Source organism: Gavialis gangeticus, unplaced genomic scaffold (assembly GCF_001723915.1).
Source record: "Gavialis gangeticus isolate Ggan-Ray unplaced genomic scaffold, GavGan_comp1, whole genome shotgun sequence".
Lineage (NCBI taxonomy): Eukaryota > Metazoa > Chordata > Crocodylia > Gavialidae > Gavialis > Gavialis gangeticus.
In genome coordinates, this window is record NW_017729025.1 from 36,464,722 (window position 1) to 36,478,215 (window position 13,494).

A 13,494-nucleotide genomic window follows, 5' to 3' on the forward strand; every position below is an offset into this window, starting at 1 on the left:
GGTGTGGGGTTTGTGGGTGGATTGTGGGAGCGTTCATGCGGGGGGGCCCATCACACCTGCCCACCCACCCCCGCATAACACACAGCCCTCACTGGCAGCAGCCAGCAACGGGCCCCTGGGGATGCTCATAGCCCACTGCAAGCAGAGCCCTCTGGCAGCGTGTGGCACCAGCTGAGACCCAGGGGCTACATGTGGCATATGGGGGGAGCCTTCAACCACAACCAGGCTGACTTCTGCCATTACCCAGGGCTCCCAGCACTGTAGACAGGAGTCTCATGCCATTGAGCCAAGTGGACTCCTGCCTCCAGGTGCCTGACGCACGGAGGCAAGAGACAGCCGGGCCTGATGGCATGGTTCCTGCCTGCAATGCTGGGAGCCCCAGGTGGTGGCAGGAGCCAGCCCTGTCCTGCCTGAAGGTGCACACCAGCAGGTCAGGCCAGCTCCATGCGCCACATGTAGCCCCTGGGTCTCAGGCACTGCTGCTGCTGCTGCTGCTGCTGCCACCACAGGGGACAGATGGATGGGCAACCCACTTCTCCCATGCTGTCCCCCCCCACCCCTACACATTCCCTTCAAGCACGGGGCACATTTTTCAGTTCATGGCATGCCTCCTGCAGCATCTCAAACTGCTTTGAGACACCACTACTGGCATGTGCTCACTCATGTGGATACAGCCAGAGAGAAGCTGAAACAATACTAGTTTTCTTCTCAGACCACTGCATGCTTACAGCAAGGCTGGAAAAAGGGAAATACATGCAGAAAGGGAAAGGAATCTGGGAGCTAGACACCAAACTATTGGAAAAAAGAACACCTAAGAAGAGTATGAAAAATGGTGCATAAGATAGAAATTACTAAAAAAACTGTACATAGGAGAGACAGCACTAAAAAAAGTCCTTTGAAACAGTAAGAGACTGATAGGCATGGGTAAAAGAGCGCACAAAGGACTACGTTATAAGAGTAGGAAAAGAATAAGCAAAAAAGAAAGAAGCACACAGGGTGAACTGCAACAGAAACTGCAAAGACTACACCAACAAAGTGAAAGAAGAAATCAAGGAAACAAAAGGAGAATTGGAACAATGTTTTAAAGAGCAAGGACAGAAAAAGTGTTTCTGGCATGAGCACAATGGGAAAAGAAAAAGCAAAAGTGGACAGTGTACCTCACCAAGATCAGAAGAGGAGGGAAAGAGGGAACATGGCACCTCCAGAATGAGAAAGGAGAAGGACAAACATCAAAAGCTATACTGTGAATAGTGAAAGATTTCTACCAGGAACTATACAGACAGAGAGGTAGAGCCAGAGGCCAGAAAGATCTGTCTGGAAGGACTGCAAAAGAAGTTAACAGAAGAAGACCAACACCACCTGGAAGAAGACTGGAAGGTTTTAAAAATGGGAATTTTTAAAGGAAAAGATGGACTACCAAAATAATTCTTTGTAACTTTCTGGGACCAACTGGGACCAGACCTGATAGAAATCTAAAATGAGAGAAGGAGAAAGAAGACGCCTGAAAAGTGTGAAAGAAGGAAGAGTAATCCTGATTTTTAAGAAAGGAGACAAAACCCAGATAAGAAACTGGAGACTAATAACGTTGTTAAACTTTGACTACAAGCTCCTAGTCAAAGTAATAGCAAACAGACTAAAAAAAGTAATTGGGAAAATGCTAGAAAATCAAGTATGCACCGTCCCCAGGAGGAGGATTACGAGACCATGATACAACTAAGAGATGCCATGCAATACTGCAAAGAAACCTAAATGTGGCAATATTAAACACAGACCTGGAGAAAGCCTTTGATAGTGTCAACCAAGAATTCCTATGGCAACCACTGGGAAAACTGGGAATCCTTGTAGGATTCCTAAACTGAGTGAAGATGCTGTATGCAGGTACAAAAAGGCAAGTCTTAATAAATGGACACCTGATGGAGCCAGTAGAAGTGAAATATGGGGTGAGGCAGTGGTGCCCCCTGTCTCCATTACTCTTCATCTGTGCAATAGAATAGCTAGTAGAGTGAATACAGAATGATGCCAATGTGGTAGGCCTTCAAATATTGGGAGGAAGCAGAAATCAGACCAAGTGCCTCACATACATGGTTGACATAAATGTGGCATGTAGGGACCAAGGGCCCATCAGGGAAGCAATAAAGCATGTTCAGCTTTACAAGAAAGCAGCAAAGGCAAAATTCAACATTGCAAATAGTACTGGTATGGGACATGGGCAGATAAGAGACATATCAGAGATATGGGTCAAGGTGGTAAAAGAAGGGATACAGGTACTAGGAGTACATTTAAATGCTGAGCTTAAAGGGAAGGAGGCATGGCAGAAAACTACTGTGAGGGTGAAGCAAAAGTTGGGATTCTGGAGTGGGCAAAAGCTGACCCTAGAGGGAAAGGTGAAGCTGCTAAAAGCCATGACCTTGCCGTAATTTTATGTACAGGATTAGTGTTCCCTCCCACATGGAGCACAGCCTGTGCAATACAGAGAAGCGTGTGTGTACTTCTGGGGGTCACAACAGAAGAGCTTGCCATGGGACATTTTATAAATTCAGAAGATACAGGGGGAGAAAAACTTCTCAGATGTGTTTTTGTTTATAACAGCCACTTACTTAAACCTGTGCTGTAATTGGTGGTCAGAGCAGAGTCCAAAGCAGCATGCTTTGTCACGAAGGAAGACTATGGAGGACATGGGGGAAACTGAAGACTGCCTGCCCACACAGCCATGGGCATGGCAGTCCCCTAAATGATATCCAGTAACAGAAGCTTTCCAGAACCAATATAATTTACAGCAGATATAACTGGAGGAAATTAAAGACCATTGCAAGATCCAACAAAAGCGGCATGCATGAAATAGAACTGCTTTGATTGGGAAGCGCTCCGCAGAGAAAGTAGACACTATCTGTCTACTTAGCACTATCTGTCTACTTTCTCTGAGGTGTGAAAAAGACTTTTTAAAAGAGTAACAAGAACTAAGCTGGATACTGGCACACAGAATACTACCAGTTTCCAGTTTGTGAGCTGCAACATTGCTGGCAGCTCTGCTGGACTGCAAAATGCCAAAGGGATATGCGTACCAGGAAAGAAATGCATGAGCACTCGCTGTGGGAATGTCCTCTTACACAAAGGGTGTGGGGAAGTGTAGAGCAATTATACCTTCTAACAGGTACCAAGCTGACAGCCGAAGTAGTGCAATCGGGAGATACGCCAACAGCAGAACAAAATTGAGCGTGCACAAGACAGAAGGTGGTAATTTGTTTTAAAAATGCCTTGTGGACTGTATGAAACTTGCTGGTCTCCATAAAGGTGGAGTGGTCTGTCAAACAGCTTAAAGCTAGGTCTATACAGGGTGAAAATATACCTCTGTAGGGAACAGGAAGAGAGAGGGGAGGAAGAAGTGCACAGTCTGGGAGAAAGAGAAATGGGTCCTGATGTTTGTGGATAGAACCTAAGGAAAGAAAGATGTAAAAAAAAGAGTTGCATGGGAAACTGAGTTGTATAAATAAAGGGGATGGGAATGGGGAAAGGTTCATGTACTGATAAGATGTAAAAGGTAGAATACCTAAAAGAAATGAGACAGTAAGTTGGAGAAGATTTTGTGTTTCCAGGAACAGGATGCATTTTTAATTATGCTTTTTGAAGGGGAGGGGAGGGGAAAGGAAAAAAGAGCTAGATTGAATCTGGATATTTTTCTTAATTTAAGAAAAAAATAGTTTGTACTATTTATAGGTAGGTGGTAAAGTGCTGCTCAAAAGTGTGTTTATGGCATACTTGTGCTAAAACTTGCAGTAGTTTAAAAAAAAAAAAGATAATGTGCATCAATCCTGGATATACTAAGTCTATGGGTACCATATGGAAATTACTACAGCCATGTTTAATTTCAAGGTTATTGCTTTCAAATATCCTACTCAGTGGGTATGTCTACATGAGATACTTAAATTCACATTAGCATAGTTTACTGACAAGTAAGCATGTGCATCTACATAAGGATCTCCCAGCACTGGCCCCGCAGTCACGGAGCCAGCACTAGGAGATAAGGGTCTCCAAGCACCGGCCCCACAGTCTTGGAGCTGGCACTGGGACCTGCCTCCTGATAGGGGCTGGAGGGCCTGTTCCCCACCCAGCTCCACAAATGCAGAGCTGAATGGGGAACTAGTTCCCCAGCCTCTGCCAGCAGGGAGCTCCCAGCACCAGCTCTGCAACTGAGGAGCTGCTGCTGGGAGATGCTTATATCCCAACCTGAACTCCGTGGTCATGGGGCCACTTCTGGGAGATGCTTATCTCCCAGCTTGAGCCCCATGGTTATGGGGTTCAGGCTGGGAAATAAGGGTCTCCCAGCCCAAGCCCCATGACTGCAAAATTTGGGGTGGGAGATTAGGGTCTCCCAGCCTGAGCCCCAAGACTACAGAACTCAGGCTGGGATATAAGTATCTCCCAGCAGCAACCCCACAGTCATGGAGCCAGTGCACAGTCATAGCTCCCTGCTGGAGGGGGCTGGGGGGCTTGTTCCCCACCCAGCTCTGCAAGCAGGAAGCTGGAAGGGGAACTAGCTCCCCAGCCTGTTCTCCCCACCTGAGCTCCATGCTCACGGAGCTGGGCAGAGAACAAGCTCCCCAGCCCCCAACCTGCATGCCCAGGTAAGGACAATGTTCCCTTGCCCTGGCAGCAGGGAGCATCCAGCCTCTGCTCCCTGATCACAGTTGCAGAGCAGGGGCTGGGAACAGGCTGGGAACAAGCTCCCCAGCCCACACTGAATGGGAACAGTTCCCCACGCAGCCTGGAGCTGGATGGAACTTGCCCCTGTCCCATTTTGGGCGGTCCCCAGCTAGCTCTGGGCTGCACATGCAGACTTCCCCACACAGCTTGGGGCTGGCTTGGAACTGTCCTGGTCAGGGGCAGGTCCCAGCCCCATGCTCTGACCAGGTGATCGAGGCATGGGTCTTGGAAAGTGCTACAGGGGTGGGATAGGTCCCACCCTCTGCCCTGATCCACTGGTGGGGCAGCTAGCGGTGAGCTAGCTACTTGCAGCCCCACTGGCAGATAAGAGCAGGGGGCTGGAACCTGACCCTCCCCTGCAGCTCTTTTCAAGCCCCGTGCCTCTTACTGGGGAGCCAGGGCCAGAAGCTCCCTGCTGCTGGGGCAGGGGGACATTGCCCCTGCTCCAGCATCAGATATCCCCCCAGAGCCTGAACACAGCTGTCTCCTGGCGCAGTGCTCCCTGTCTTCCTTTAGGCTAGCACCCAGGTGGAGCCTGGAGCTCACCCCAGTGATGGCAGGAATTCATTGCAGGGCCGCTAGGACCTGGGAGAAAATCATCTCCCTAATCCCAGCATGTGTAAACACCTGCCCAAAGTGACATTGCTACGGCACCTTTAGGAAGTACTAAAGCACGGCACATTATGGGCCATTATTGTGCTGTGCACATGGTACACAGGTAGATTTTGCTGCTACATCGTCGTAATGGAGTGCTATACCCAGGGAGTGCACCACTATGGCAATGTAGCTGGTGATCACATGTAGACACAGATGATCATTATGGCAACGTAGCTCACCACTTTGTCTCTGTAGGGCAATGTGTAGACATGCCCTTACTTTTCAGTAGCTTATTGCACAATAAATCTAGGCTAGAGTAAGTGCATGTGTTAACATGCCCACTTCTGTGTGCTTAGCGAGAGCAGGGTCTGACAGTAAGGAGAAGGGGAAGGGGCTTCCAAGGGAAAAAGTTGGGAGGAAGCAGAGAGCAAAAGGGCTACGTGACCCCCCAGATATATTTTCCTTGATGTAGCAGTGAGAGGGGAATGAACTGAAGGCAACCCTCCAATAATTAGATTCTATGCCTGGAAAATATTAACAAATTTATAAATTTTCTATATATAGAATCTAATTATTGGGAGGTTACCTTATCATCAGGGTCATCTTCTATTCATGTAAATACAGTATTTTAAGCTCTGATGGGACTACTGCTTACGATTAAATGCATGCTCAGTTACCTTCCTGGAGTGAGGCCCAAAACCCTCTCAGCAAAGCTTATTATATGAAGGCCTACTGGCAGAACAGTGTTGGCCAAACCCTAAAAGGAGAGGAGAGAAGGAAAGAGAGAACATCCAGGAACTCTTACTAAGAACCAGATTCCAAACTGGCTCAGAAGCCGCTGGTCATGCTTGTCATCATCTTTGTTATCAAAGTCAGTGTTGTCCAAGGAATGATGGGAAGAAGAGAGGCCCATTTGTCTCCTGCGGTTGAGTTCATACTCCCTCTGCTCAGCATGGAATTCTGCTTCTTTCAGCAAGCTGTAAGACAAGATGAACACAGCTCATGATTCAGCTTTCCTGTGCTAGGTCAGTAGCAGATCAGCAATTAATGGAAGCTTAAAGCACTAGATTTCATTCAACTCTGTGTGATGAATAAAATCCCAGCTCTTCTGCCACTCAGACACATCTACACACCTCTCAGCAAAGTCCCTGGGCTAGATTTTGATCTCAGTGACACCAGCAACACTTCAGTGAAGTCACTTGTTGAAGCTAAAATCAGAATATGGCCCTGTGTCTCACACAGGTTCACATGAGGATGTGCATGGGGATTAGGATCTGCCCATTCTTGCCTTGTAAATGGTACTCTACCTGATCACAGCTTCCACAGTACAAACTAGTTCCTCAGCCCCACATTCCCGAGTATTGATAGGGGGAGGCGAAGTCTGGTAAAGATGGGTCTCTGCTGCTGCACCAACTTCACTGCTGTGATGGTTCGAATGACATCTTTTGCAGTAGCGCACTGGCCTATTGCCGTGGCGGCCACAACAGCCTGCTGAAAAGCAGGTGACGACAGCTCTTCTCACATGTGAGCTACAGTTCTGAAAGCAGCAGATTTCATTAAACCATAAATTTCTGCAAGTGGAACTGCAGACAAAAATAAAGTCAGCATAATAGAGACAGCTAAAATGTTGGCATGTTTCATGATTCACCAGAGATGAGCCCAAAACAATGAACAAAGGTATGTATCACTGAATTTTTAAAAAGATGGATTTAGGCTTAGACTCGAACACCCTGGCTAGTCTAAATCTGTATCTCCACCAACAAGCCCAACTTTTTCACTTGGGCCCATCTCTATACTTAACAACAGCAGCCTCTGAATTTTAGCTCTTCTCTACTATATTTATATCCCAGCCCACCCACACACTGATTCAGAACACCTGCTATGCCTCTCCTGACAGCTTGATTCTTAGAAATAAACTAGAAATACAAAAAGAGGAAGTCATTTGCCTTATATGTTAAAAGTTTAATAGTTGTGTCTCTACAAGTTCTCTTTTCCCTAGCTGTACTCTGGAATTGAAGCAAGCTTCACATAACCGGATCAGGTCCTCTGCTACTGTAAGTCAACTGAGCTTTGGTGACTTCAGAGGATCAGCACCAATTTATGCCAGCTGGACAGCATTTTTTTCAAATAACCTAAGCTTTACTTAGGGAAAACTGTACTCATTATAATGGGAGTGTTGCTGAAGTAAAGACTGACTAATGCAGGACTTCAGTGTAGCAGAGCCCAGGAAAAAAAAACAAGTTTGGATTTAAAATAAATCTTTCCTACATCTTTCTTTATACATAATATTAGACAGACAACTGAGTTCAACTGCACATCTATTATTTTAATGGAAATACCTAGAAATCAAGTGAAATATCAGGAATTTGAGCAGAAAAAAATGTCCTTGCTAAATTACTTTCATTTATCCTTAACAAATGTGATAATGGATACATAACAAAACACTCTGAATGGCAAAAAATGTATCACATGGAAATGGAATGAAGTTACGCACAGAAACACCAATTCATGCCCCATCATACAAATGTCTTCATCTTACCTTCTTCTGACATATAGCAGAAATTTCAGCTGTAAGGGGAAGGTATACAAAATATCAACACAGTAGGATCATGCTTTTCTCTTTCTTTGGCAACCATGACAGAAATGGGTTTGATAAAAAGAAAGCAAGTCTCCAGGGATAGATTCTTTCTCCAGCTTTCTGAAAGGTTTCCCAAAATGTGTCTGACTTCAGCATGTTGAAGTCAATTGTATCTAAGCCAGTGGGCCCAATCCTACAGGCAAAAACTCCCAGAGAAGTCAATGGGAGTTTGGCATGCCTAAGGACCAAAGCCAGCTCCCAAAATCTACTCACCACTGTTCTTCATGTTTATAGTCACTCTCTATCCTAATACGATTTAAACTAATGTCTGTTCCTCATGACCAGCAACCTTTAATGAATATCAGGGTGAAACAGCTGATATGCTGAAGGCGCAGAAGCATCTAAATGTGAGCCACAGGTGATTCTCTTTCAACAGACACATGTCCCAGAATGCAGTGCTTCAGCACCAATGCCAGGTTGGTTGGAACAAGTTAGAACCTGGTAAACTGAGGTCCATAGAGCACAGTTATATGGCTAAGAAACAGGGCTTATTAACCTGGATGCAGCACTGTGCTAATACATCTGTACTGCCTCCATTTCTGGATCTTCTATGTGCAGAGCTAGCTCAGGTATCTCCCTGCATGGTGCTGCCTTCCCATGCAGACTCCACACAAGCTAAAGCTTTCACAGTCAGTTCACGTAGCTCTGTGCAGCACTGCATTGTACCATGTAGAAATACCAATCATGTGCCTGATCCACATTTCCAGATTCAAGGATGGATGCAATCAGCTCTGTCTTAATTCATTTTTATGTATGGCCCTTGACACCTAGTACAATTTACCTGTACTGCTCTTAATGTGGCAAGACTAGACGACCTCTGCAGCCTTCCAGTCCTATGATTCTATGAGTCTAAGATTTTCAGATACAGAGTGAAAGAAAGGCACCGACAAGGACAAGGTCCTGGGACTTAAGGATTTGCAGATTCTGCAGAACAGGAGCACAGGGACTGAGGAAGTTCTATGTCCTGACCTTGTCAGGGTTGTTTAGACAAAAGGCAGCCAATTTCATAGCTTCATAGAATCATAGAAGTAGGGTCGGAAGGGACCTTGTAGATCTTCAAGTCCAACCCCCCACCTGGGCAGGAGAAATTTGGTCAATGAAGCCAATTAACACAAGTTAGTCAGCAAGCAATGGCTGCGACTGGCTATGTGATGGCAAACTGGGTTTCTCTTATTGACCAGAATACTGTCCAATAATAAATAGTTTATGCCTCCTGCCTATGGGTACTTGGAGTCTGAACTGTTCCCTGTCTGTTCCTGTCCTTTTGGACTGTAATACACTTAGTTTATTCAAAGCCTGTCTGTTTACAATATTACATCATTATTTTTTAATTGGGACCTGCTGCTCGTTGTGCCCCCCCTACCAAGTATGTCTTCCCTGCAGTGTGTTCTGCTTGGGAAACGTGTTACAGTGCCTTGGATCTTGGATATAGAGAACTTGCAAAATGAACAATAAGAAATAATCGTTAGTATTGGGAGGGTGGACAACCTCTAGGACTCTCAAACTTTTTCATAATATGGAACTATCTCACTGATCACTCTTTCCTTGTTCCCAAACATACAATCTCCCTCTAGCAACTCCAAAAGTTGCTTATACAGAAAACTTTATTCAGGCACTTAATACAGTTTTATCTGTTTTAGCTTGATTTAGCCACTGTGAAAATAGAGGAGGGGCTAGCATTGTGCATAACCAGCCTTCTTTCTGTGAACTAGTAGCAAAGGCACCAGGGAATAGCAGTGGTCCACAGACCATATTTGGAGGACCTGGGGAGTGGGGATCAAAGTCAGATTATAGTATAACTTTGTAGCTTCTGAATGTAAGCACTGGACTGGGAGGTCCTTGTCCCTGCTGCTGCAGGTGGAAATAACATTCAAAATGTGTTTAAGTGCCAAAAATTGAAGTTAGTTTCTATGTAAGTGCTGTAAAGTTAAATAGGATTTAGCCCTTAATGCTTTTTAGACTAAACAGTCATTGGGTAAAACACAGAAATAATGCACCCAGATCACCCCTTCCTCCCAAGTGTGTGCCTTCACCACTAGGCTTCTTCTTGCTTTCTCGCCTTGTGGCCCAAGGACTCCTACATTCTTGACTGCAGCTTCAACAGGAAGGGTGGAAGGTGCCTCCCCCCATACCTCATTTATTCTATTTGCTGGTATTTAGAGCACTTAGGTAGGTGGAAGAAGTTGATTTGCATCCTGTCAGGCTAGGAGAGACCCAAGAACCCCCGTTTCCCATTTCCCAGGCAAGTGCTCTAGGAGGTAGGCTGCTATACAGAAGATGGTGCTGCCACTGGGCACCTTCCATCAGGAGCTGGTTCCATGCTCCAGAATCAAACTTAAAGGAAACAATATACTGCCCAGAGTCAGTTGCCAAGTTCAAGAGGGGCAAGAGTTCAGGCACAGCCCTGTATTCAGTGTTTCCTGTTGGTACCCCCACCAGTGTCCGTACTCGACTTGCCATTTAGAGGCACCTAACTTTCCCCACTGATTATATACAAAGCCTAGTTTCTTTGAATGCTCTTGGTACCAGACATCTACTAATTTTTAGTCAGGGCTAAGCCTGATGTGGAAGCACATGAAAAACCAATCTGGATATCTGGATTTTGCCTCATAGGACCTAACAGACAGGGAAACTAGGAACATCCTCACTTTAATCCTGGTTTGGGGGGGATTATTTTGTGGTTTGGGTAAGTTAATTAATATTCTTAGGCTGGATTTTCAGATGTGTCCTGAGCCAGGTTTCCAAAAGAAATCAGCTCTCCCTTCAGTCCAAGAGCAGAAGCTGAGCTTTTTTGGAAATCAAGGCCCACCTGAAGATGTTCAGCTCTTGAAATCTTTCCTGGGGTGTCTGCTGTCTCACATATAAAGGGCCACATGATATTCCTTAGTTGCCTCACATTTGGTGTAAAGGACCTACTAACTAAGTCCTTTAGGTCATGTAAAGGACCTACTAATTAGGTCCTCCACCTTACTTTGAAGATGTTAAGTCACATTTCAAGTGCAAACTATTATTAATTTCTAGGGTTCTGTGTAGTTTTCTTTAATGTATAACACAGTATTTCAAATAACACAAAACAGAGAAAATATGAATATACTAATGATTGTGCTTCATATTATTTTGGGTTATCCACCCTTAAAGAGAGTCTTACCTTGTGGCAGAAGAACATCAATCAACCACTGTTCACTGTGATCCCTAAAAATATGCAAATATATCATTAATTCCTTTTTTATTTACTTTTGAGCAAATGAAATAGTGATCTAAATGACTGTGATGGGCAGCTCTTTGTTGTTCTCAAATAGATTTTCTTTAAACAACACAAGAAATAGCAGGCTGCTTTCAATCAACTGTTTTTCTTTTGACTTATTTATTGCACGTTACTGTTGTGCTGATGTCAGCCCATCAAGTGCCTGCCTTTCAAATATTACTTTCAAGGTGTTAGTTTAGTAAATGAACCTGCAGTATGCTCTCTTTGCCCTAAGACCAAAAAATGATAATGAAGAGTGTTAGATAACCGTGGAGGAAAAAACCCAAAAGTACCTGTACCATATTCTGTATATCTATTCAGAAGCCAGGGCTTTTATTAAATCTAATTACTTTCCCTAGCAGCTTTAAATTAAGGATGACTTCAAAAACAAGGTGGCTTCTGTGAAATTTAATTGCTTTCCCTTGCAGCTGGAGTGATGCAGAAGTGTCTGGTAAATAAGGGCCAAAAATAAATATGTACATCTTCTGAACTAAGCTAACGTCATTCATTTGTGCTAATGATTGGAAGATCCCTTGAGAACTGGTAGATTTTGTAAATTAATGAGCTTCCAAACAAGTAATTTAAAAAAGGGAGGATAACTCATTTCAGGATGTCCTTCTTTCATGTATTTGACAAATCTGGGTGAGCCTTAATTTACTGGAGAATATTTTGCATAAAAGTAATGATGTCTCAGTAAGAGTGGACCTTATATCTTGCTTTCAATGCCAGGTAAGAGGTGGAGAGAAAGACTGTTTTGTGTACAAAAGGATTAGTGGGGTTCCACAACTGGAAGCAATTCATCCCATAATATCAAATCATTCACAAATCTTACCTTCAGGACTCACTACTGTGCCAACTCAAAATAAATATTCTCCACTTGAAATCAGAGCTGACACTTATTCAGAGATGGCATCTTACCCCCAGTTGGTTCCAATGACTTCAAAAGGATTGTTTGTGGAAGGGTCACGGGTAACAGAAGGGAGGGTTTTATAATCCAGTGCTGTGTATTCATTCCATGTAGCTGTTTTTAATTGACTAGTTAGGATCTGCCTTCAGTTTACCCACCCTGCAATCCTCTGGCTGCATTCTTCACAAAGGTACAGTGGGGGAGGTTTATCACCCAGAGCCACAGACAAGGAAGGGTCAATACACATCTGAAACACATAGAAAGACAAAAGGGAGTCACTTCTCCATGATCATGCTCTGTTTCATAACAACACAAGCTATCTGTGATGCTATAGCAGGGGTGGTCACCCTGCAGCACTCATTCCACAGGTGGAACAGGGAGCCCACACAGGCCAGGGAGCAGAAGGCAGAGCAGCAGATCAAGCAGGGGAAGGCATCAGAGTGGCACTCAGGGAGGGTGCCATGCTTTATCTGTGGCACGTCTGCCAAAAGGTACTGTATAATACCCTGTACTACAAGGTATTATGTACTCTCAACATGCTTTGACGTCAGTGATTATTGAGGGCATTAGTCATCTTGCAGCAAGCGCTCAGCACTGATCAATATTAGGTCCCAAATGAGTAGCAAGCAGAGTCACCAAACAATCTACACAAGGACAGCGAGATGTCCGTTTCCTGAGTTCTCACTGTGACTGGGCCCATGGGAGTGATCTACACTCAGTAACACAGGCATGTTTTACCTCACATTACTATTGCTAAGCACACAGTTGTTACATGCCATAGGTTTTTTCCCTAAGACATGGGTTTACATACAGGAGAATTTGCCCCAGTTTTTCAGGTCAAGGCCATGTAAAATTCTGGACCCCAGCGGCGTCCGTAGTAACATATCCATACACTCCGTGTATCTTCCTTCCGGTCATCAGAGTTGTTAACTTTACGTATAAAATATGTATGGTAACAGAGATAGAGCCCAGGACCTTCTTCTCCCAACATGCAGTTCTCTCCTCAGCTAAAAGAGAAACCCCATTGTCTTGCACCAGAGGCAAAGCTTGTGGATTAGCCACTAGGGGGAGATCTAAGCACACACACTTGAGCACATGCATTAAGCCCTGTAATTAGAAATAGGACTATAGTATGGAGACACTGTAATGTCTCTCCTGAGCATTAACTGATTACATTTAAATAGTTTCTTGGTCTTTCCAAGCACTTCATCTCATCTCCCCTGAGACACATGTTTTATTTTTCCTTGGATGTTAATCTCACCTCTGTTCACAGAGGTTATATGCCTGTGTTTAAGGATGTGTCTATACGCCTCACTCACTGTGCCAGGTAGCACCTGGAGGGTCTGCTCCACACAGACTACATCCCAAACAGAAACAGCATAGCCGTATTTGCATGGGGCAGCATCT

General features: G+C 44.6%; 1 protein-coding gene across 1 annotated transcript in view; it reads right to left on the reverse strand.

The window, feature by feature from the left end:
• The window catches only part of UNC79 (unc-79 homolog (C. elegans)), a 221,257-nt gene that overhangs the window by 166,900 nt on the left and 40,863 nt on the right, over window positions 1–13,494 (reverse strand). The window contains exons 9-13 of the mRNA XM_019518633.1: window positions 12,246–12,334; window positions 11,085–11,128; window positions 7,838–7,866; window positions 6,606–6,835; window positions 6,104–6,275 (exon numbers count right to left, since the gene is read on the reverse strand). Coding sequence (XP_019374178.1) covers window positions 6,104–6,275; window positions 6,606–6,835; window positions 7,838–7,866; window positions 11,085–11,128; window positions 12,246–12,334 — 564 coding nt within the window. The remainder of the gene's footprint in view (window positions 1–6,103; window positions 6,276–6,605; window positions 6,836–7,837; window positions 7,867–11,084; window positions 11,129–12,245; window positions 12,335–13,494) is intronic.